The sequence below is a fragment of the Manis pentadactyla genome, chromosome 10, assembly GCF_030020395.1.
Source record: "Manis pentadactyla isolate mManPen7 chromosome 10, mManPen7.hap1, whole genome shotgun sequence".
Lineage (NCBI taxonomy): Eukaryota > Metazoa > Chordata > Mammalia > Pholidota > Manidae > Manis > Manis pentadactyla.
In genome coordinates, this window is record NC_080028.1 from 4,175,656 (window position 1) to 4,201,586 (window position 25,931).

Here is a 25,931-nt window from a genome sequence, read left to right on the forward strand (position 1 = left end):
ACGCGGTTGTGGCGCAGCCGGCGCAGCCATGGGCCGCCTGGAGCTGCTGCTCGTCGAGAACTTCAAGTCGTGGCGGGGCCGCCAGGTCATTGGTCCCTTCAAGAATTTCACCTGCGTCATCGGCCCCAACGGCTCCGGTAACTGGGACCCTGCCCGCCTCCGCCCGCGAGGGTGGACCGGGCCTTATTTTGCGAGACGGGACGTGGGGGCGGCCACGCGGTGGGCCCCCAGCGGCTGCGCCTCGCCCTCCGCGCCCGGGATCCCGACCCTCGCCCTCACCTTGGCCGGTGCCAGACCCTCAAATGCCCCCTGCCCACCCTACCCCCCCACGCCTGACTGACCCCCACCTTCCACCCAGAGGCCCCGACCCTTGCCCCCCACCCGGGCCCACCCTTCCCCCTTCCCCCTTCCCAGGAGGCCTGACCTACGCCCTCCCTCCACCTCAGGGGGCCCAGAAGGCCCAGGCACCCCCCTAAGCACCGGAGCGTCCAGACTTCACCCTCCGCCCTGCCCCCCCCCGGGTCCCCGCTGGGCCCTCCGCCCCCCTGCCCTCGGCCCCAGGCACCTGCCCTCGCCATCCCTTCCCTTCCTCATCCAAACATTAAGTGGGGGCAAATCTAGAGGAGACTAACGGTTCCGAGGGGCCGAACAGCCGTTGGGATTCAGGGCTCCTCTGCCCCGGGAATACCGCGAGACAGCATTTATCGGGCGTTTCCCAAGCTCCTGTTCAACCCTCACAAACGGGTATCACCTCGTTTTATAGTCGAGGACACTGAGACCCAGAGGGGTGGCCTGGCTTTCTGAGGTTGCCCCGTGAGTGTCCCTCCGAGCCTGGCTAGGCCCCCGCCGCTGGGACGCTGGGACGAGAGCCCCGGGGGGTGGCCTGGGGGGCGGGGGGCCCGCAGGGACCGGCTCCTTGGGATTTCCCCTCGCCCCTGCGTCTTCCTTTCGGCGCTCTCGGCCCACGTCTCCTTGCTTAGCTCAGAAACCATATCTGAGTTACAAGATAACAGTTGCCTCCATACATTTGATCAGTACGAATAGGACACTTAAATATGGGCTTTCTTGGCACACCAAACTTGGAGTATAATTAATGTGGAACTGTTGTTAAATTTCTGCTGTCTTATAAAAGAACTGCTCTTTAATATTTTCTTTTGTGCTTAGTATATGTGAAAGAATACAGAGGATCAGATTTCTAAGATTTCTTAGATTTTGTAGATATATTCATGTATTTGAAAATATCCTTGCCTCTCCCATGTAATGTATTTCCTCATTCACACTTTGTTATCAAAAAGCATTGAAAAGATAATTACTATAAACATTTGCATTCTTACTGTAACTAACCCTCTCCACCCATTTATCAGAGCCCACCTCCAGTTTATTTTCACTTTTTAACTGGAGAGTATGTGAAGGGGTTGCTCAATTGTATTTTGTAATTCCAGCAGTGCAATCAGTATCTGCACAAAGTCTTGAACTTAAGTCAGCCTAAACTATGTGCCCTAAACATTATGGTGTTTTAAACTTTTTAAATCTAGTGCTAAACTTCAGTTTCAAAATAATCTTATTTTCTTAATTTAAAAATACATATTGTGATTAGCAACATACCTTAAAGTTGATGTGAAAATGCATTTACAGATTCCTCTTGCCCCTCTACCTCCAGATCCACATGCCCTGTAAGCTCAACTCCCCTCTAGAGAATCACCGGTCACCAGGAGACTGTACTTGGGACCACATAAAGCCAGTCATGTGTTATTTCAGTATTGCCTTCAATACCATACCACAACAAAGGTTTTGTGTGTCCTTATTACTGAATTCTGCCTGAGCTGTTCACATTCTTTTTGCTCTGTGAAGGCCAAAATTCAATATGGTACATCCATGACCAATTTAATGGGCATCATCAGTTGTATTCATTTGGAAACTTGTTAGCAGATCACCTTTTTTTTTTTTTTTAGATAATTATTTTTTATTGAAGGGTAGTTGACACACAGTATTACATTAGTTTCAGGTGTACAACACAGTGATTCAACATTTATATACATGATAATTCTAGGTACCAGCTATCACCTTACCAAGTTGTTACAATATTTTGACTATATTCCTTATGCTATACATTACATCCTGGTTACTTATTTATTTTACAATTGGAAGTGTGTGTGTATATATATATATATTTTTTGTGTGTGTGAGGGCATCTCTCATATTTATTGATCAAATGGTTGTTAACAATAAAATTCTGTATAGGGGGGTCAATGCTCAATGCACAATCATTAATCCACCCCAAGCCTAATTCTCATCAGTCTTCAATCTTCTGAAGCATAACAAACAAGTTCTTACATGGAGAACAAATTCTTACATAGTGAATAAGTTACATGGTGAACAGTACAAGGGCAGTCATCACAGAAGCTTTCGGTTTTGCTCATGCATTATGAACTATAAACAGTCAGTTCAAATATGAATACTCATTTGATTTTTATACTTGATTTATATGTGGATACCACATTTCTCTATTATTATTAGCAGATCACCTTTTTAAAAAATTTTACAGAATTACTGGCACATTTGGGCAGATTTTGTTAAACCAATTGATAATTTCCTGTTAGGCACATTTATGTTATACTTGTAGTTAGTTGGTTATATTTTTTAATTTCCTCTTTTCACCACATGCCCAAACTTGACATGTTCTCATTTGTTTTTAGTAAATCTGACTTTAGGTTTTTTGTGGGTTGTGGAAAAATTTCGTTTTTAATCTTAACTTCATGTTTTGCACTCAGATTCAGCAAATAGTTGCAACAAATAAGACAGCTCCTACTCCCAAGGTATAGAGAATATAAGAAAATGACTCACTAATTTAAAGAGAAGGCTAAATAACACTTCATGAAAATTTAAACAAGGGAAATGTCACATCTGATTTGGGGAGGTATGGATAGGAAAAGATAAAGATTGGGGAAGGTTTTCTAGTGGAGTTGGCATTTGAGCTAGACTCAAAGAGCACAGAGTATTTTTCCAGAGATTTGTAGAAATCTATTTGTGGGACAGCTAATAGTCCAAACTGACAAGAATGTGGTGCACATGTAGGGAAGCAGCAGCATATGACGTTAGAATACTATTGTATAAGTCCTTGCCAGAGTGAAGTTTGTATTTAACTTTATGGAAAAAATGTTAGACTTGGAAGTATAATTAGCAGGGAAATACCACAAGTGTGCCTGAGTCCGAGGCCATCCTCTCTCCTTGTGCTTTTCTGTCCACTCCTCAAGTCATTGCTTTTTAAAGATGATTTTAAATATCATCTTTCTTTTTTGAATTGTATCTTTCACCCTTACTGGATAATTTTCCTTGGCATAAACACATACATGCTTTATTAACATTCTTAGGATATTGAGGATAGATATGTGAAAAGCAAGTCCAGTACAATGTTAATTGTAGAATTTAGTTGCAAATATATGGATGCTTACTATGAAATTCCTTAAACTTTCTTGTATGTTTGAAATTTTCATAATAAAATGCTTGGGAAAAAATCCCTCAAAACTCACTCTCCTCAGGCTATGTCCCCATTTCACTTATCAGCCTGGTGAGATATTTTTAAAGCAGTTGTCTATAGTTCCATTCTCTTCTTAATCCTCTTAACTCAGTTTTCAGCCCAAACTTGCACTGAAGTGACACTTGTCTGGGTCACTTTTGACTTGTGTCTTGTAAAAAGTCCATGGTCAATTCCCTGCCCTCACCCTGTTTAATATTTTAGCAGTATTTCATTCATTTAGAAGTAATTAAGTGCCTACTATGTGCCAATGCATTGTTCCCATCAGTGAACAAAACAGATTAAAAAATCCCTGCCCATGTAGAACTTACATTCAAGTGCAGAGAGATAGACAACAAACTAAATACGAAAAATATATAGAATATTCAAGTGTTAAGTTTTAAGGAGAAAAACAGAAGTGAGAGGGGAATAGGAAATGCTGGGAGTGTTTTTAAAGAAGTTGGCAAATGAAAAGCATTGCTGCCGAGGTGAAAAGGTAGATCACATTTCACCTCTCCCTCCTTTAAGCCCTTTGCTCTCTGGACTTTCTTTTCTCTGTACCAGCCAAGATTTCTCCTGCTTCTCCCCCAGATCTCTTAAGCACTGGAGTATCCCCCAGGAATATGTCCTGTCTCTTCCCTGTGTTCTTTCCCCTGGTGATCTCTAGTTCATAGCTTCAATACCATCCTTATGCTACTGACTTTCAAAATTTTATTTCTAACCTATAAAATCCATTGTTTAGTTTGCTCTTTTTCTAGCAGACATCCAAAATAGTGCAATCAGAAAGAGTAGTTAATTTTCTCTCCTCACCTCCAAATTGTTCCTTCCTAGGTCTTACTCGCTCATGAAGAAGCACCGTTTTCTCATTCATTCAGACTAGAAAGCCAGAGCAATTCTTTACTGCAGTTCTCTTACCTTCTATACCCTACTTCCCTTATCCAGTCGTCTGTAAATCCTAATGACTCTACCTCTGAAATTCATCCTGAGTCTAATTGTTTCCTGCCACTCTTTGCTGCTATAATATATAGTCAAGGCTGCTAGAATTCTCATTTTTTAGGCTATTGCTAAAACATCCTAACAGGTTGCTCTGCTTCCTTTCTTGTCTTTCTGCAGTCCATTCGCACAGCAGCAGCCAGAGTGAGCATTAAAAAGGTAATGAATCTATAAATCAAAATACTGCCCAGCTTAAAACTCTCCAATGGTTTCCCCCTGCACCTGGAATAAAATCCATATTTCTTCCCATAATCCACAAAGCCCTTTATGATCTGCTCCCTGTATATTTATTTTCCCCCACATTTACTATTTTTGGTTAGAATTGCCTTTTTTGCCTCCCTTACACAGGCCAAACTCATTTCCATTTTCAGGGTCTTAGCGTTTGCTGTTACTTGGACTTAAAATGCTTTTCTCCCAGTTTCATATGGCTGCCACCTTAATGGGTTCTCCTTCACCCTTGATACATTCTCCTGTCACAGCCTGTACACTACCAGTCATGCCAGTTCTGCCTTCTTAACAAACCTGTCCTGTTCTCTTCCCACTATCACTTTATTTCAGACTCTCATCATTTCTTCTTGGATTAAGGTAATAATGTTTTAGCTAACTTCTCAACCTTTGGTGTTACCCTACTTTAGTCCATGTACCACACTGCTATGACAGTAATCCTCATGTGTTCCTGCAAGAAAGATCCATTTTATGTCTTGATAGACAAGGAAAAGGTATTTGAGAAAATTCAACATCTAAAAAGCTGATGGGTTCAAGTTAAACATTTTTGGCTAAACTGCATCACAAGTGATGTGTAGTTCAAATTGTGTACATCACATGACATAATTATTTTACGATTAGTGAGTCTAGTGGATTAGGGTGGTGACAGTGATCACTCCATTGTACACTTCGTTTCTCCCCTTCTAACTAGTCTAGTGTTCTAGTATTACTAGTGTTTCTTTGGCATTATGCAGATATTCTCTGTCAACCGTTTAATGAAATGCCAATAAATAATTTTGCCTGAATCAATATTTCAGAGGTTTGCAAAACTAGGTTTTCCTAATTTTGTCACACTTTCTACATTTATTGGATGGTATTCTCATAAACAAGTTTTCTTTCATTACAGGGATTATTTGATTAGCATAAAATACAGTTCACACTGGAAAAGCAGGACAAATGCTTGCCTCTTTTAATTGGTACTTCAAAGAAAAGAGTTTTAATAGCACAAATGGTGGAAATGGATTTTTGTCTTTTTTTTTGTTATCATTATGGACTCCTGGATTTTCATTGATAAGTATGTTTCAATTCCCCAAAATTATTCTTTTTGATGCTCAGACTTCCTAGCCAAGAGCATGGAATGAGTTTCCATTTGTTAGTGTCCTCTTTAATTTCTCTTAAGAGTGTCTTATAGTTTTCAAGGTGTAGGTCTTTCACTTCCTTGGTTAGGTTTATTCCTAGGTATTTTATTCTTTTTGATGCAATTGTGAATGGAATTGTTTTCCTGATTTCTCTTTCTGCTAGTTCATCGTTAGTGGATAGGAATGCCACAGATTTCTGCATATTATTTTGTATCCTGCAACTTTGCTGAATTCAGATATTTGTTCTAGTAGTTTTGGAGTGGAGTCTTTAGGGTTTTTTATGTACAATATCATGTCATCTGCAAATAATGACAGTGTAACTTCTTCTTTACCAATCTGGATGCCTTGTATTTCTTTGTTTTGTCTGATTGCCATGGCTAGGACCTCCAGTGCTATGTTAAATAACAATGGGGAGAGTGGGCATCCCTGTCTTGTTCCCGATCTTAGAGGAAAAGCTCTCAGCTTCTTGCTGTTAAGTATGATGTTGGCTGTGGGTTTGTCATATATGGCCTTTATTATATTGAGGTACTTGCCCTCTATACCCATTTTGCTGAGAGTTTTTATCATGAATGGATGTTGAATTTTGTCAAATGCTTTTTCAGCATCTATGGAGATGATCATGTGGTTTTTGTCCTTTTTGTTGATGTGGTGGATGATGTTGATGGATTTTCGAATGTTGTACCATCCTTGCATCCCTGGGATGAATCCCACTTGATCATGGTGTATGATCCTCTTGATGTATTTTAGAATTGGGTTTGCTAATATTTTGTTGAGTATTTTTGCATCGATGTTCATCAGGGATATTGGTCTGTAATTTTCTCTTTTTGTGCTGTCTTTGCCTGGTTTTGGTATTACAGTGATGCTGGCTTCACAGAATGAGTTTGGAAGTATTCCCTCCTCTTCTATTGTTTTATTCTTCTTTATTGTATTTAAGGAGGATGGGTATTAGGTGTTCACTAAATGCTTGGTAAAATTCAGCAGTGGATCCATCTGTACTGGGGGTTTTGTTCTTGGGTAATTTTTTGATTACTGATTCAATTTCATTGCTGGTAATTGGTCTGTTTAGATTTTCTGTTTCTTCCTTGGTCAGCCTTGGAAGGTTGTATTTTTCTAGGAAGTTGTCCATTTCTTCTAGGTTTTCCAGCTTGTTAGCATATATATTTTCATAGTATTCTCTAATAATTCTTTGTATTTCTGTGGGGTCTGTCGTGATTTTTCCTTTTTCATTTCTGATTCTGTTTATGTGTGTAGATTCTCTTTTTCTCTTAATAAGTCTGGCTAGGGGTTTATCTATTTTGTTTATTTTCTCAAAGAACCAGCTCTTGGTTTTATTGATTTTTTTTTTCTATTGTTTTATTCTTCTTAATTGTATTTATTTCTTCTCTGATCTTTATTATGTCCCTCCTTCTATTGATTTTGGGCCTCATTTGTTCTTCTTTTTCCAGTTTCAATAATTGTGACATTAGACTATTCATTTGGGATTGTTCTTCCTTCTTTAAATAGGCCTGGATTGCTATATACTTTCCCCTTAGAACTGCCTTCGCTGCATCCCACAGAAGTTGGGGCTTTGTGCTGTTGTTGTCATTTGTCTCCATATATTGCTTGATCTCTATTTTAATTTGGTCGTTGATCCATTGATTATTTAGGAGCATGTTGTTAAGCGTCCATGTGTTTGTGAGCCTTTTTGTTTTCTTTGTAGAATTTATTTCTACTTTTATACCTTTGTGGTCTGAGAGGTTGGCTGGTAGAATTTCAATCTTTTTGAATTTACTGAAGCTCTTTTTGTGGCCTAGTATGTGGTCTATTCTGGAAAATGTTCCATGTGTACTTGAGAAGAATGTATATCCTGCTGCTTTTGGGTGTAGAGTTCTGTAGATGTCTTTTAGGTCCATCTGTTCTAGGGTTGTTGTTCAGTGCTGAGGCTTCTTTTATGTGGTTTTGGCAGGGCCTGGAGGTCCTTGATTGACAGCTATCAGCTCTCTAGGCTTGTTCTGATTGGTGAAATAAGGACAGGGGCTGTACTGTGCTTGTGCTTCTGATTGTTTCTTAATCTGGGGAGACCGTGGACATTTCTTGAGTCACTCTTGGACCCAGTGGCTTCATCTGATTAACTCTGAGTCATTTCTGGCTTTCTCATTCTATCTGATCAACTCCCTGAGTCATCTTTGGGGGGCCCTTTCTCCTTTTCATTGCACTCATTTGTGTCTTTCTGCCTAACAAAATGATTGTTGGGCATCTTTTCATGTGACAGTAATTTTTAAAAATTGAATTCATATTGGTATTTTCTGTTCAGGTTTAACATGTGTTTTCACTATTCTTGATTTTTGTCATTGTAAGTATTTTTTTCTTACTCTAAAAATCTTCATTCCTAATATCACTAATATAAATTCTCATTTGCTCTAGCCTACAATATAAAGAAAACTCTTAAAATACCAGTATCAATAACATTATAAATAATAAAGCTACTAAAGGAAATTTAAATATCCTTTGTACTTCTTTAGGTCCTGTCTTGCCAATGGGTTTCAGCCCCAGGCAAGTTCACTATGGATTCAATGTGACCAAAGAAATTAACAGCAAAATGTTCTTGGGGTGAAAGGCATATACCCAACTTTATTTCCAGGTGGCAGGTCAGTCACTAAAATCCAGTTCACCCAGAGCAAGTCTGCATGCAGCAAGCCAGTCTCTCCCCTTGCCTCTGGGCACCTCTGTCTGCACAGCTGTCCTCTGGGCCTGTCTGTCCACACAGCCGTCCTCTGGGCCTGTCTGTCCACACAGCCATCCTCTGGTCCTCTCTGGCTCACAGCCATCCCACACAGCCGTCCTCTGGGTCTCTGTCCTTGGCGCTGCCACCACTCCAGCCTCTGCTCTGCTCTCCTGCAGCCATAGCAGCCTTGCAGCCTTGCCACCATGTTGCACCCAGAGCACTGGGCGGAGCTCTTTTTATAGAGTCAATAGCCATGTATTGCCCATAGGTGTGCAGTGAGCTAGTCAACCACGGCCAGGTGAGAATCCTGGCCACAGGAACTCTCATTTTATGCACAGATCCTTAGAATGCTTCCAACTAAGAATGTACAGACAGAATTCTGTGATCTGAAGTCCCTTGAAATAAGTCATTTCTCAATATAGCTGTGTCAGCATTTAATATTCAGTTTGTTTCTGTTTGTTTTCATTTATGGGATTTTTAAACTTCGTTTTTTAAAAAGTGGATAATGCATGTACATATTTCAAAGGTCAGAACTCAAGAACATACACACAAAGAAATCTTCCTTCTACCGTTGCTTCTGTGTCAGGGTACAAACAGCGAACAGGTGGTGCTCTCAATTTAGGACAATCTGAGGAATGTTTATTTACAAAAGGGACTAATTACAAAGGTGTGGGAGGACTGTAGGGGAATCACAGGGCCTACAGCAGGGGAGCTATCACTACCCCTGCGCCCAGAGGGGAAGGAACTTTGAAAGAGCAGTGACCTTCTGTTGAAGGACACAGCAGTCAGAAGCCACTTCATGGGGAAGGGAGTAGGGAGTAAATACCCTGACTTCATTCTTTTCTGCCACTGGATCCCCATTCACTGAATGGAACTAAAAGCCAAAGGCATGAAAGCCTTTTGATACAAGGTAGAAAGCGGAGAGAGAGCCTGTTGGTAAAGGACGAATGGGTCAGGAGAGGCAAACAACATATCCAACTCAGTTTTTGTGTTCTGCTTTTAACCTTTTATAGATGACCATTAGTTTGTTGATTATCCTTCAGTGTTTATTTTTGCACATTCAAGCAAATGTGTATTTTTTTCCCATCCCCTCACTTTTTCTTTATATAAAGCTTTGTTTTTAGTTTTTTACTGGCTATGCCGTGAGGCACTTTTTTCATTTTATTTTCATTTATGTCCTCTGTTCTTTTTCTGCTATAATTCTCCACTGTGTGGCTGTGACATAGTTGTCTCAAATAGTCCTTTAATTTTTGGACATTTGGGTTTCCAATCTTTTTCTCTTAGAAACAACCTATAATGAATTGTATAGTTGTGTATTTTCCATTGTGCGGTTGTACACATGTATGAGGAAGATATATTTGTAGAAGTAGAATTGCTGGCTCAAAGACAAATGGATTCATAATTAGCTATTGCCAAATTTCCCCTCCACTATGGTCATGTCATTTCATACTTCCAACAGCAATGTGTGAGACGGCCTGTTTCCCTCCTGCTTCATCAAAATAATGTGTTCTCAAAGTTTTGGATTTTTGCCAAGCTAGTAAGTTAGAAATTGTAGTCAATACAGTTTTAATTTACATTTCTCTTAATATGACTGAGTTCAAATGTCTTTTCATATAATTAAAGACTTTTTGTATTTCTTTTTCTCTGAATTGATTTTTTTATATCCTCTGCATATTTTCTGATGGTTTTTTGAGGAATCTCTGTAAAATATCTAAAAAAGTCACTGATATTCTTAAAATCCTTTAGTGGCCTCACTTCAGTATGAAGTCAAATTCTCTCTTACCATTCACAACCTTGTAAGCTCTGCTCATCTACATAAAATGACTTGCCACTTCTTACTGGAATGGTGCCATGACCTCTTATTCCTTTGTACTTATGACCAAGCTATTCTCCTTTCCTGGAATGGTGTGTTTAGCTTTGGCAACCCCCTCCCCAAACTTGTAATTATCCTTTAAAACTTAGCTCAGAATCATCTCCTGCAAAGCTTATGCAGAGCCTCCAGCCTCTAGTAATTAGTGTTTCTCTTAAGTGCTTCTATAGTATAGTTCTTTGTATTAACTTTATCTTAGAACTTATAGGTTACAATTTCCTGCTTTTAGTGGGAAGAATATAGATTTTGGAATCAGACATCTTAACTCCAAAACATATCATTTGTTTGCCCTTGAGCCTCTGCTTCATTATGAAATGCAAATTAAATATCTACCTCATAGAATTGTTGCAAAAACTAAATAAAATAACACATGGGATCTTTGGCACAAAATGGATTTCAATAAAAATTGGTCATATTCCCCACTGTAAGCACCTTGGGGAGAATCCTACCTATTTTTTGTCTTTTTAGCCTCAGTACCTAGGAGAGTGGCTGATTAATAGGTGTTCAGTTAATGTTTGCAGAATGAGTGAATGAATTTGAGGAGGCAAGGAAAGGAAGGTTGAGCACAGCTAGGAGGCACTGAAGGAAGGAGGATTTGACCAAGTGAAGAGATGGATAAGAAGGAGCAGAATGAAGAGATACACAGAGCTGGAATCAAAAAGATCTTAGCAGCTGGCTGGGCAAGAGGACAAATAAGTGGAGAATATTGAGGTTTTGAGATAGGAGAGTGATAATAATTTTTACCTTAATTTAAGGTATTGTTGATACACAGTCTTATGAAGGTTTCACATGAGCAACATTGTGGTTTCAACATTCACCCATATTATCAAGTCCCCCCCATTGCAATCACTGTCCATCAGCATAGTAAGATGCTATAGAATCATTACTTGTATTCTCTGTGTTGAGAGCATAATTTTTATACCTTTGATTATTTGGTCCATCTTTATCAAGTAATGATAGCCTAAAAGATAACTCCTCCAAGATTCATTATTTTCCTGATGTTGGTTTTGAGTTAGTCCCTGATCTGACCATTACTTACTTGGTTCGTTTTTTCATTTATTTTTTTCAACAGACGGTTGTAGACTAACACTAATTGGTAGATAGGCTCTTAATAAATATTTCCTGACCATCCTATCTGAATTTGCCTTTCCCAGTCACCCTCTGTTTCATCACCTATTTTATATCATCATGGTACTTATGTATGTGATTGTCTTTTTTGTTTACTGTGTGACTCTTTTAATAGAACATAATACTTATTGGTCTTGTTCTTTTGCTGAATCCTTAAGACCTGTCACATAATATGTGTTCAATAGACATTAATGAAATAAATGAATTTGGGTAGGGAAATGTTTATTTTTGGCAGATTTCAAATAAGGATTGACCAAAAGCAGTTTGTGCTTAGTTCTGTTACTTTTAGACTTAATAATTCAATTCAAAGAATGTTCATTTTGCCCTGTATATGCACTGTCTTATACAATAGCTTTCAATCTGTAGGTTATCAGTCGACCCAAAAAAGCCTCATTTCCATACTTATTAGTTAACTGAGACTTATCTAAATAAATTTACAGCATTTTTACCACTTCTAGTTCTTTTTGAAAGGTCACATACTTCTAAAATTCAGCCATATTTCCAGTGGCTACCAGTATTTTCTTTGTGTTACTTTCCCCCCTTCTGGCACTGGAAATTTAAATTGTTCATGGATATAGGAGAAGGAATGTGTAAAAGAAGAAAAAGTAAATAGAAAACCTAGTAGCTAAAATGACACTGCACCTCTGAAATTGTCTTAGAACAAACTATGGACTCATGCTTAGGTAACAGTTTGCCATTTGAGTCACAAGTCCCCAAGACTACCCCCAGTTTTGGTGATTTGTTAGGAGGACTCAGCATATAGTTACACTCAGGACTATTGTTTATCACAGTGGAAGGAAACAAAGCAAACTCAGCAGGGAAAAGGCTCATGGGGCAAACTGAGGAAACCTGGTTCAAGGCTCTGCGAATCCTTCCCTGGTGGAGTCACGGAGGACAGGCAACAAGTTGTGACAGCACATATGAAGTGTTGTCTCCCTAAGAACCTCATTAAAGACTCGGTGCCCAGGTTTTTAATGGGGAATGGTCACATGGGCACAGTCTGCCTAACATATACCAAAATTCCAGACTCCTAGAACGAAAGCAGGTGTTCAGCATAAATCGTATCATTTGCACAAACAGTTTAGGCGCAGGGAGACATTCTTATCTGAAAGTGGTGGAAACCCTCCCCAAATCCAAATCCAAATCTCTAGATGCCAGCCAACCTTGTAAGCAGGTCTTTCAAAGGATAGGAGGCTCAGGCCTGCTATATAACTTTTCTGCACCACCAACTGATACCAATAACAAATATTCTAGTAGCCTTAGTCTAGCCCTTAGGAATATCCTGGATATAATTACCTAGTTTTAAAAAATATTTGATAGTTACTGTTTATAAAATGGGAATAACTGAAATTCAGAGAAGTTAAATGGTTTGCTGTGGTATAATAATGGAGAGAGCCAGGGTTTAAGTCCACATATTTCAATCCTTAAATTTAGACCATTTAATATTCTATCATAGCTGCATAGAAAAAATCAGTGATCTACGTAAAATTGTTCAGTCACATGCATTTTGAGTGTAGACAAGATGTACTAATGAGAATGTGTACTGTCTGTATTTCACTTCCATTGGTGGCTTCTTTGGCTCTGGGCAAGCTTTTTATTAAGAATGAATAACTTTCTCTCTTTTCTTTCCCAGGAAAATCGAATGTAATGGATGCACTTAGTTTTGCAATGGGAGAGAAAATAGCCAATTTAAGAGTAAAAAATATTCAGGAACTTATTCATGGAGCACATATTGGAAAACCTGTTTCTTCTTCTGCAAGTGTAAAAATTGTATATGTGGAAGAAAGCGGAGAAGAGAAAACATTTGAAAGGATTGTTCGAGGTATCTTTTAGTAGATGTTTGCTTATGAGTCATTTGATTTTTCAAGGGTTAAGTCTGATTATCTGTTCTTTCTTAAAAGGGTGTTTTATTATTCCACTGGCATACTAACGAGAGGGTCCTTTTTTCTTTTGGATAGCAAATCTCAGAATTGGTAGAACCTGTTTGGTTCTCCACTGGGGCTCTTTCAGTCTCCATCTCAGTAAGGATTCCCTAGCCTACTTTATTTATTTTTTAATAAACTTTCATAAATTAATTTTTCACATCTTTATTGAGGTATAATTGACAAATAAAAATTGCATATATTTAAGGTATACAACTTGATATACATTGTGAAATAATTTTCACAAGCTAACTAGCATATATCACCTCACATGGTTACCATTTTCTTTTGTGTGTGTATGGTGAGAACACTTAAGATTTACCCTCTTAGCAGATTTAAGTATACACTACATTATCATTAACTGTAGTCACATTCCTATATACTGGATCTCCAGAACTTATCAATCTACATAATTGACACTTTGTATCCCTTGATCAGCATCTCACCATTAACCCTTCCCCTGGCTACCACCATTCTGCTCTCTGCTTCTCTGAGTTTTAACTATTTTAAGTTCCACATATAAGTGAGATTATGCTGTATTTGTTTTTCTGTGTATGGCACTTAGCATAAGGTCCTCCAAGTTAATCCAAAATGTTGCAAATGGCAGGATTTCCTTCTTTCCTTAAGGATGAGTAATAATAGTCCCTTGTTTTCTTTATCAACTCATCCATCAAGAGACATTTAAGTTGTTTCATATCTTAGCTGTACATAATGCTATAATGAACATGGGTGTACAGATATTTTTTTGAGATACTGACTTCATTTTCTTTGAATATATACTCCAAAATGAGATTGCTGGATCATAAGGTAGTTCTATTTTTAATTTTTTGAAGGACCTTCATACTGTTTTCTATAATTATGTACCAATTTATGATTCCCACCGACAGTGTACAAGGGTTCCCTCTTCACATTCTCACCAACACTTGCCTTTTTTCTTTTTGATTCTAGTAGGTGTGATGTGACATATTGTGGTTTTGATTTGCATTTCCTTGATGAGTCCTGATATTGAGCATCTTTTCATATACCTATTGGTCATTTATGTGAGCATCTTTTGAGAAATACAGGTCCTTTACCCATTTTTAAATTGGATTATTTGATTTTTTGATATTGAGTTGTAAGAATTCCTTATATATTTTGGATATTAACCCCTTTTCAGTTATGTGGTTTGAAAACATTTTCTCTCATTCCATAGGTAGCCATTTACACTCTGGTGATTGTTTTCTTTGCTGTGCAGAAGATTTTTAGTTTGCTGCAGTCCCACTTCTCTATTTTTGCTTTTGTTACTTGTGTTTTTGGTATCATATCCAAAAAATCATTGCCCAGAGCAATGTCAAGATACTTTTTCCTTGTGTTTCCTTCTGGTAGTTTTAGTTTCAGATCGTATATTTAAGTCTTTAATCCATTTTAAGTTAATTTTTGTAGATGGCATGAGGTAAGGGTCCAATTTCATTTTCTGTATGTGAATATCCAGTTTTCCCAACACTGTTTATTGAAGAAACTATCTTTTCCCCATTTTGTATTCTTGGTACCCTTGTAGAAGATCAACTGACTGTAGATATATTGATTTCTTTCTGGACTCTCTGTTCTGTTCGTTGGTCTATACGTCTGTCTTTATGCCAGTACCATCTGTTTTGATTGCTGTAGCTTTGTAATACATTGTCAAGTCAGGAAGTGTGATGCTTCCCGCTTTGTTTCGGTTCCTAACCAATCTGCCTTAGCCTGTTTGGGTTGCTATAACAAAACACCACAGATTGGGTAGCTTATAAGCAATAAAAATTTATTTCTCACAGTTCTGGAAACTGAAGTCCAAGATCAGGGTGCCAGCATGGTCAGGTGATGGTTTTCTTCCAGGTGGCAGACTTTCACTGTATTCTCACACGGTGAAGGACTGGGGAGCTCTGTGGGATCTCTTTTATAAGAGTACTAATACCATTCATGAGGGCTCCACCTGCTAATACTATCACCTTTGGAGATTAGGATTTCAACATAGGAGTTTAGAGGGGACATAGACATTCAGACATATTTAAAATTGCAATTCCCCATACACAGAAATTTTCTAGCCCTTTCCCAGTGCTCACATGATATTTATTTTATTTATGTATGTCATTTTTGTCTGTCTTCATCATTGAATATAAGCTCCTTGAGATCTGACTTTTGTCTGTTTTGTTCACTGCTGTAGAATGCTCCTTGGCATATAGTAGACAATATCTGTTGACTGATTAGATGGGTTTATTAACATGTATATAATTGCATAACTGGCCATTTCCACAAGAAAAAAAATATTATTACACTTTGAAGTTGATATATGTCTGGACTTTTTACCTCCTATAATAGCATTTATTCTTTTATTATAGCTGGATGCTCAGAATATCGTTTTGAGGATAATCCTGTGAGTCGTTCTGCTTACACAGCTGAGTTAGAAAAGATAGGCATAATAGTCAGAGCACGGAACTGTCTGGTTTTCCAGGTAAGAAGCTACGGTAACTTATTTGATTCATGAGTTTGAAAATACATCACTATATTTTAGTACATTGGTGTGCTTTACTGTCTTTAAAAGGGAACTGTAGAGTCGATTTCAATGAAAAAACCCAAAGAAAGAACCCAGTTTTTTGAGGAAATCAGCACTTCTGGAGAACTTATAGGAGAATATGAGGAAAAGAAAAGAAAGTTACAGAAAGCCGAAGACGATGCACAGTTTAATTTTAATAAGAAAAAAAATTTAGCCGCAGAGCGCAAACATGCAAAATTAGAGAAAGAAGAGGTAAGGTGTCATGAAACTGTAACCCATGAAGTGCTGGATACAAAAGGTCTGTGAGAATTGCTAGGTGCTGGCTTGGGGTTACTAAAAGATTCTGTTGTTAATTAAGACAAATAAAGCCCAATACTTATTAAAGGTAAAATTTTTAATCTATTTTCCATTGTTTGTTTTTTTGTTTCCCCAAATAAGCAGGAAAACTGAACTACAAAATTGTCTGATTTTCTGAACTAGAAATAAGCTTGATGGGTTTATATCTTATATGATAGAGGCTTTCAGACTAATAATAAACCCATTACATGTTAATATAAGTAACATTCTTATAAAAAATAACTACATTTTCTAAAACTAAATAATTAGAAAGGTAGCACTGTTTTATATTTTTATAATCTCCTTAATATCTGGCTTAATAGATGAATATTCATACCTGCCTCTGTATTAAATTTTATTTGTGTTAAGACCTAGCAGCTTACCTCACATTGGCATTTGCACCATCAGAGCAGATGTCAATACAATGAAAAAGGTAAAATCTTAGTGTTATGAAAATAGTTTTGACCTAAAGGGGTATTGGGGACATCTTAGGATGCCACACACACACTTTGCAAATTGTGTCCCATAGTATTTCTTGGTGCCTTCACAATGCCTAGTGTAGTGCTTTGTATGTGCTTGGTAATCATTTGCATTTACAGTGATCTTTGTGAAATGCAAATCAGACTGTCTTTCTCTTGCATAAAACCCTTTCATTGCTTCCCACTGCTCCAGAATCAAGTCTCCTTATCCAGCCTACTGATCTGGCCCCTATTCACCTCTCAAGCCTTAACTCCCTCTACTCTACCACCACACTGATGCTTTATTATTTATTGAACATGACTCTCTCCCTTCCAGCCTGGAGGTTTTGCTAGTCCTCTGCCTACATAGCTGTATGCCTGAGTTTTGCATGGCTGATACTCTCTCATTCAAGTTTCATTCAGTTCTCTCTGAGGCAGGCATTTGCTCTCCATGCCCCGAGTCTACATTAGCACCCTACTCCCTGGTACTTTTGTATCATCCTATCTGGTTCCATTGGCAGCATGTATTGCTGCTGTGTGAGATCATCTTGTTTATTGTTTGTTTGCTTGCTTACTCTCTGACTCCTCTTCTTCCCTCTCCTCCGTTAGAATAGCTAGATTATAAGCTTACCAGAGCAAGGGCTATTTCTGTCTTGTTCTCCACTGTATACCCATCATATAGAAGAGGGGCTGGCACTGCTCTTAGGCAATCAATAAATGTTTGAAGAAAAGTGGATATGTTCCTCATTAGTGATGTTTCTATGTATCTTCATATTTTTATAATCATGTATATAACCTTGTTTTTTTCAGTGGAAAGGGGTGGTATCAGTGAAAGTCAGACCATAGTATTCACAATATCCTGAAACAGCTTATAGAAATACAGAATTGCAGAACTTAAACATTTTGAAAACAGAATAGTCCAACTTCCTAATTTTTACAACATCCTGGCAGATGGCTGTTTACGTATTATTTGGAATACTTCATTGATTAGGAGCTTTCCTCTCACAGTAGCCCATTGTTTTATTCACTTCTTACTAGTATAAGTACTAAGGAAATTCTCCCATTTCACATACTTAGAACTTTAACAGTTTTATTAGTTCTATTAGTGGAAAAATTACATCCTTATAGTAGGAATTCCACCTGGGATCATTGAATTTAAAGTTGTGAGGATTTTACAAGTCATTTAATTTCCTTCATCTTATCAATGAGGAAACTGATATCAGAAATGTTAATGAACTTGTCAGACTCTGAGGTCAAGGCAGAAATGGGACAAGGATCCAAGGTAACGGGTGCTATTTCAGTGTTCTTGTCACCATGCCGCTGAGTACATGAACATAAAGTTACGTACCAGTTTACTTGTTTATCCTAAAAGTATATCCAGAAACATTCTCCAAATAATGCTACTTTTGACAGGAATACTATTTCTCAGCGACAGGAATAAAAATTCACTAGAGATAATTTGTTGGTATTATAGCTGAGTTTATGAGAAGCCATATAAAGTAAATATACCCCCTTTTAACTATTATTGAATTGTACTATTTTATAGGCAGAACGTTACCAGAGTCTCCTTGAAGAACTGAAAATAAACAAGATACAATTACAGCTTTTCCAACTGTATCATAATGAGAGGAAAATTAATTTTCTGAACACTGAGTTAGAGCATGTGAATAGGGATTTGAGTGTCACAAAAGAGTCTCTTTCTCATCATGAAAATACAGTTAAAGCCAAGAAAAAGGAACATGGAATGCTAACTAGGCAACTGCAACAAACAGAAAAAGAATTAAAGTGAGTGTTAAAAAAGTTATTAGCAGTTGGATTTTACACAGATTAACAGAAAAAAATATAAGCAACATTTTTAAAGTTGATTTTTTAAAATAAACTTTTTACTTTGGAATACTTTTAGATATATTGAAAAATTATAAAGCTAATACAGAGTTCCCATATTCCCACACTCAATTTCTCCTACTAATAACATCTTACAATATGCATATGATACATTTGTCAGATTAATGCACTACTGTTGATATATTACTATTTACTGAAGTCCATACTTTATATTCTCTTAGTGTTTACGTGATATCCTTTTTTTGATCAAGAATACCACAGTACATTTAGTTATGTCTCTTTAGGCTCCTCTTGGCTGTGACAGTTTCTCAGGCTTTCCTTGTTTTTGATGACTTCGACAATTTTGAGGAGTATTGGCCCTAGATTGGAATTTATCTGATAATTTTCTAACAATTAGACAGGGTTTATGGGTCTATGGGAGGAAGACCACAGATGTAAAATGCCATTCTCATCACATATCAGGGATGTCAGCGTCTCATATATGTTATGTGATATATCATTTATGTAACATCGTAATATTAACATGACATCACTGTTGATGTTGACCTTGCTTATTGGTAACCTCCCACTTCAAAATGAGAAACCTGGCTTCCACAGTCTGCCATTCATTTGCTTGATTGTTCAGTTCCAGTAATCATGTATGGCAGTATCAGAACTGTTAATCAATATCCTTGTAAGAAGCAACTTTATCAAATAGGGTACAATGTTTATGTACAATTCTTTTTGCTTTTAGTTGAACAGGCTCCACTCATTTCCAGAGTTGCTTAGGCTAGCACTTTTTCCCCCTATCTCTTTTAGTAAGGTTGCTTCATACATTTATAATACAATTAGATTCTTTTGTCTCATTCTGTGGATTCTTTGGCCACCTAAGTGTTTTTTTAAATCTTGCATACATTAAGGTTCACTCTTGGCGCTGTAAAGTTTTGTAGGTTTTAATAAATGCATGATGTCATGTTCCACCTTTACAGTGGATAGAATAGTTTACCACTCTTAAAATTCCACTATTCTTCACCGATTCAGTCCTTCCTCCAGCTTCTGGCAACCACTGTTCTGCTTATAGTATCTTAAAGTCAGGTTTTAGAATTTATTTTTAAATGTATGATTTGCTCAAAAGACTTTCTTCCCTTTGTATATTATAAACTTTAATTATGTTTAAAAGCACACTTTATTTTGTTTTTAGATCTCTTGAAGCACTTTTAAATCAGAAGAGGCCTCAATACATTAAAGCCAAAGAAAATACTTCTCACCACCTCAAAAAGTTAGATGTGGCTAAGAAATCAATAAAGGACAGTGAAAAACAATGTTCTAAACAGGAAGATGACATAAAAGCCCTGGAGACAGAGCTGGTTGATTTAGATGGTGCTTGGAGAAGCTTTGAAAAGCATATTGAGGAAGAAATCTTACATAAAGGGCGAGACATTGAACTAGAAGCCAGTCAGGTGAAAAAGGCAACATATGGAAAATATTTTGTTTCTGTTGTTTCAGCTTCTCCTTGTAGATATCAAAAATTTAAAGGACAACCTCTGTTTCTGATATCTTAAGAGATTGTCCTCAGAATATATGGGAATTAATTTAAATTTTTCAGCCTGTATGTAGAATCTAAATGTAATCTTTAGGCTATTTTTCCTTTATAAGATTAGATAACATTATAACATTTATGAGTTAAAGTCATAGAAAATACATAGAAAAACAAGATTACATGGTATCATTTTTTACTAAAAGGTAATTATGTATTAACCTTCTAAGGCAGTCATTTCTTTCATGAATATTATGAAAACTTAAAAGATATATATGGCTTTGAAAAGACATAATCACTTAATTGACTGGAGGGAAATTGATGACTTAAGGAGATTTAAAATGTTGAGTGATGAATGATGAATATCTAATTTAGTTTATAAAATTTAATTTAAATAAATTGATAGCAGATATAAAAAAATTTGTAATTCAGTTATCAACTATTCTCAGCTAAATTATTATCATTTATCTTTAAATTTTATAATAATCTTACATCACAATATATATATACTATTTTTTTGTGACTATATAAACAAAAAATATGTAATTTTCTCTGAATTCCTCTTGCTGTGGACTATTAGTGAGTTTTAGTCCCCTTCTCTTTTAAGAATTTCATACAGAGATCTTATAAAATTGATTTGGAATGCCATATTTATCTATCTAAACAATTTTAAATAAGATGTTCATTTTATGTACACATTATATGGAGAAGATGGCCATTTATTATCTAAGTTATATAAAACATAATTCTGATGAGATTAATTATCTGCTAATAAAGAATACCATATAAAAAATTCCCTCTTATGCTTCTTTAGTGAGTTAGCAATGTGTAAATGCTCTTTATACAGCTGGACCGTTATAAGGAACTTAAGGAACAAGTAAGGAAGAAAGTGGCTATAATGACCCAGCAGCTAGAAAAACTGCAATGGGAACAGAAGACTGATGAGGAGAGGCTGGCATTTGAAAAGCGACGGCATGGAGAAGTTGAGGTACCTTTGTTTGTGCAGTGATGATTTAGAATTAGTTTCATGAAGTTGTATTCCCTTTTCATATTAGCTTTTCAATATATAAATGGATTTGCATCAAACATAAGCAATTAATATAAAAAATTCTGGATTGCCTGTTAGGCTGCTCAGTGCCATTTTAGCTGGTCTTTTGTCATGGTCTAAGATATAAGTGGTGCCTTCATTCATGTAGTCAGTAAACATTTGCTACACAGCTGTGTCCTGATAGGCAGGGCAGATGATAGAGTCTCTCTTCTTATATGTACTGTAGTCCAGTGAAGTTAAGAGGATAGATAAGGGGGAAAAACAAGTAAGTACCATAACAGAGGTAAATGAGAATTGTTTGGAAACATTAAGGACATGGTCCAAGAGGAGCTTAGTGGTCTTCGTGGGAGGTAACCTTCAAGAGAACATTGTAGTGTTCTGCTTAGAGTAAGGTGGACCTAGCTTCCAGGTGGTCTTGTTCTGTCACTGACCTGTGTAATCTTTGTATGTAACTAAATTATTTAACTTCCCTGCCTCTGATTTCTTCCTCTGTATGATGGACAGAGGTATGTCTACCTCACAGTGATGGGCATGTTGAATAAAATGAAAGTGGGTGTAATAATAGACATCTGGTCTTTCCCTTAGCCCATAATTTTTTTTTCTAAAGACTGAGAATTGGGTTGTAAAATTATTACGGCAATTCAAAAATAACAAATCATCGTATCTTATGGAGTCTACAGGCCATCCTGAAAATGTGACCACCATTTCCAGCAAGAACTGTAGTGGGAAAATGGCTCTGAATGATATATACATGTAGTTTATAAGTGAATATTTGGAATTTAGAGGAAAAAGCACTTATTGCTTACTTGGACACTTTACATTCATTAGCTCCTTTAGGTCTCACAACAATATAGGGGTGGTATTTGCTCTAGGGTACAGATGAAGAAACAGGGTTAGAATTTCAAAGTGAAATATGTTGCTAGAAATGGGTCTCACATTTTCCAGGAACAGAAACAATAGTAGCATTATAATGTGTTTATTTGTACATACCATATACATAACATGTTATAACACTGTTGTAAACCCAATTTATTTAATCCTCAAATAACCTTATGAAGTAGATATTAGCAGTAGTATTATGTTCTCATCCTGGTTTTTTTCTCTTCTCTCCATATTCTGCCTTGGTGATCTTTATTCTTGTAGCTTTAAATACTATCTGCTTATGACTCCCAAATTTGTATTTATCACTCGCTATCTTCTATATGCAAGTTTCTCAGTATCTCCATTCTGAATGTTGAATAGACATCTCAAACTTAAGTCCCAAACTGAACTTCTATCTTCACATCCAAATGCTTCCCACATATAATCTTTCCCCTCTCAGGTGATGACAATTCAATCTTACTGGTTGCTCAGGCCAAAAACCTTGGAGTCCATCTTTGACTCTTGGGGAATTCTGTTGGCTCCACATTCAAAGTATACCAAAAATCTGATAACTTCTCTCCACTTCTACAGTTAGTACCCTGTCCAAGTCATCTTGTTGTCTGTTTTTAGCAGCCTTTTAGGTTTCCCTACTGCCCCTCTTTTTCCTCCACAATAGTCCCAGAAAAGCAGCCAACGTGCTGCTTCTAATGTCTGATTGCGACCACTCCCCAGTGCACATGAAGTTTAAATCCTGAGTGCCCTATGTAGAACTGCCTCATCTGCTCACTGCTCCCAAACCTCCTTTTTTTCTACTCTTCCCCTTGCTCTCTGTGATCCAACTATGTGCCCACCCCCAGGACCGTATCAGTTGTATCCATGCCCTAGAGCCTTTGCCATGGCTTTTTCCTCTGCCTGGAACATGCTTTCCCTGCATTTCTTCATTCTTAATTCCCTCACTTCCTGCAAGTCTTTTCTCAGATGTTGCCTTCTCAAGAAGGCCTGTCATGACTACCTATTTAAAACTAGTCCCCTCTGCACAGCTGCCCACCTTACCTTACTGTTTTCCTCATAGCGTTTATCTCCTAACATGTTGTCTGATTTAAATATATTTGCCTTCCCCCCAGAGTGTAAACTCCACAAGAGCATGGGTGTTTGTTTCGTTTCCTGGTATATTCTAAGCACTTAGAATAGTTCCTTATTTAGAGCAGATACCAATTAATGTTTGTTGAATTAATGGATTTTACAGATGAAAGAATCGAGGCACAAGGTGGTTAACCTGACTAAACTTATGTGGAGGAATCAGGGTTTGATTCCAAACATTTTATCTCCAGAATGAATCTTCGTAACCCCTACACTTAATCCTATCCATTCCTGCCCATCTCTACCACCAGACCTTGGTCCTTGAGAACAGGAACTCTATCCTGTTCATCCTAGCACATGGTAGCCAGGGATAGATATTTATTGAATGAATTAATCTGAGGGGAAGTTAAGAACTGTGTATAGATAGATGTTTAAGAACAGTCCCATTGGAGTTTGAAGTTACCAGAGGAAACTAGTAAATGGTGGAGCCAGAATTTGAACCCTGATTTTCTTGAACCTCAAAGCTCTATAACTATACTGTATTTTCAAAATTGAAATTTGCTCTATTTTTATGTGGTTATATTTGATATATTTCAAATTTAGAACAATTTACAATATTACAGTAAATATAATTATTTATAATAATTATAGTAATTATTTCTTTGACTAGACATATAGTGAAAAATTATTTGTTTGGAATTGCTGTAATTGATTTTAGGTTTCATTTCCTATTTTAGGAAAATCTAAAACAAATTAAAGAACAAATAGAAGATCATAAAAAACGAATAGAGAAGTTAGAGGAATATACAAAAACATGCATGTAGGTATAGTTTAAAAAATTCCTTGCAGCTTTCTTATATCTCAAGGGTCTGGTTTATTTGTGGTATATTCATTAAATGAATGCTTCCACTGGATCATAATGTTCTCACTCCTCCATTGCTTTTCTCACTTCATTGCAGATAGTTAAAAATTATACTTAAACATATAAATAAATAAAATATTTAAGCTTTGAAAATATAAACATTTACCAATGGTAGAACTTAAAAACTCTTAAGTATTGATATTTTGTAATAAAAGTTATGTCATGAAAGCTAGTATGACCTTAAGTAGTCTACCACTAAGAATTTCTTTTTAACTGGCATTTACTTACTATAAGCTCATAATGTATTTCTCTGGTTATAGTAATCCATCCTTACTTTTTTAGTATCCAGAAATGTGTATCTTCTGAATCAACAAAGACCTGTCAGAATCTCTTCTGCCTGTTTAATGCTAGGTTTATTTTGTTGTATTTTGCATCACTGAAAGTTGATACAACACTGTTCCATTCCCTTGCAATGCCAGACCAGAATATATTGAATATTGCAATTCCTAAATTCTGGGTTTTATTTTTGCTGTATAATTTATTGTTGTTATGTAGGGATTCCTTGAAAGAGAAAAAACAGCAAGAGGAAAATCTAATGGATGAAATTGCAAAGACAAAATCAAGAATGTCTGAAGTGAATGAAGAGTTGAATCTTACTAGCAATGAATTGCAGAATGCTGGGATTGACAACCATGAGGGGAAACGCCAACAAAAGAGAGCAGAGGTTCTCGAACACTTGAAAAGACTTTACCCAGATTCTGTGGTAATTAGAAATTTATAGTTAATTTAACAAAAAGGCTGAGCTTTCTTATTGGGATTTAAAATTCTCTTTATTAGGAAACAATTATTTCAGCAAGCTTTTAAGTTTTGTGTTTGATTATTTATATTTAAAATACAGCACTAAGTAATTGGGGTAAAATGTAAATAACTTCTAATAGTGTCTATAGGTAAATAAATACTGAGGAGAAACATGACATGGGTACATTACCCAGAAAGTCCAAGTTATGACTAGTATCCCCAAGGCCACGGAGTAGTCTGATGCCTTCTCCCCCTAGACACACAGCCTCAGTCCTCATGGTTAAAAATATATTTTCAGTAGACATCATTGGCATTTTTTAAACAATGAATTTTTATTTTCTAAACCTGACTGTGCATCCAGTATTGCTTTTGTATTTCATTAGCCCAGATATACACTATCTAACCTGTTGCTTGAGATGTCAGCTTCACAGAATTAATTTCCTTCGGTTTTGCATCTGGCATTCACTCTTGGCATTAACACCACTGTTCTCTATACAGTCTTATTTTGTGATATCCTGTTTTCAGCTTCTGACACTCTTAACCACTTGTACTGTTTGAAACACCTGTTGTTGGCCTCCATAATACCACATCCCTGACTGTCCTCCTGTCTCTCTGGCCACTCATTTTCATCTCCCTTACAACATTCTTTTTGACTTTGACTCTTAAATGTTGGTCTTGACTTCTGCATAATGATGGAGGAGTAAGGCTGGGCCACAGAATCCTTCCCCTAATATTAAGCAAAATGAAAAAAACTAATTAAAAAAAACTCATTCAACAACTAAATGAGGAAAGGGGCTCATACAGCTAATGCCATAAACTTCAGAAAATGGTGATAGTCCAGGATTAAAAAAAAAAAAAGAACTTATTCTAACATTCATTCCTAATTCTGCAGAAGGTAAACTGATAAACTGATTAATTCCTGAGAATTCTCACCTAATATCCCTAAATCTAGCAAGAAACGAACTTAAATGTATTTGTTTCCTTTTGATTAAAAAACTAGTGACTCAGAGAACTTGAAACCTCTGATACTCTCAGACGTGAAGGTTTTAGGGCTCCTCATTCTTCATTAAATTGAGATGCAAATTCAAAGCCCTGTCCTAAAAGGATTTGTCCTCCTCCCGCAAGGTAGAGGAAATATATATAT

General features: G+C 36.9%; 1 protein-coding gene across 1 annotated transcript in view; it reads left to right on the forward strand.

Annotated features, from left to right (window-relative positions):
• The first annotated feature begins 7 nt into the window (after nucleotides 1–7).
• Nucleotides 8–25,931, forward strand: part of SMC1B (structural maintenance of chromosomes 1B) — a 97,719-nt gene continuing 71,795 nt past the window's right edge. Inside the window, exons 1-9 of the mRNA XM_057486290.1 lie at nucleotides 8–137; nucleotides 13,186–13,374; nucleotides 15,829–15,941; nucleotides 16,032–16,235; nucleotides 18,324–18,562; nucleotides 19,803–20,061; nucleotides 20,986–21,126; nucleotides 23,865–23,947; nucleotides 24,545–24,752. Coding sequence (XP_057342273.1) covers nucleotides 29–137; nucleotides 13,186–13,374; nucleotides 15,829–15,941; nucleotides 16,032–16,235; nucleotides 18,324–18,562; nucleotides 19,803–20,061; nucleotides 20,986–21,126; nucleotides 23,865–23,947; nucleotides 24,545–24,752 — 1,545 coding nt within the window. The 5' untranslated portion in view covers nucleotides 8–28. The remainder of the gene's footprint in view (nucleotides 138–13,185; nucleotides 13,375–15,828; nucleotides 15,942–16,031; nucleotides 16,236–18,323; nucleotides 18,563–19,802; nucleotides 20,062–20,985; nucleotides 21,127–23,864; nucleotides 23,948–24,544; nucleotides 24,753–25,931) is intronic.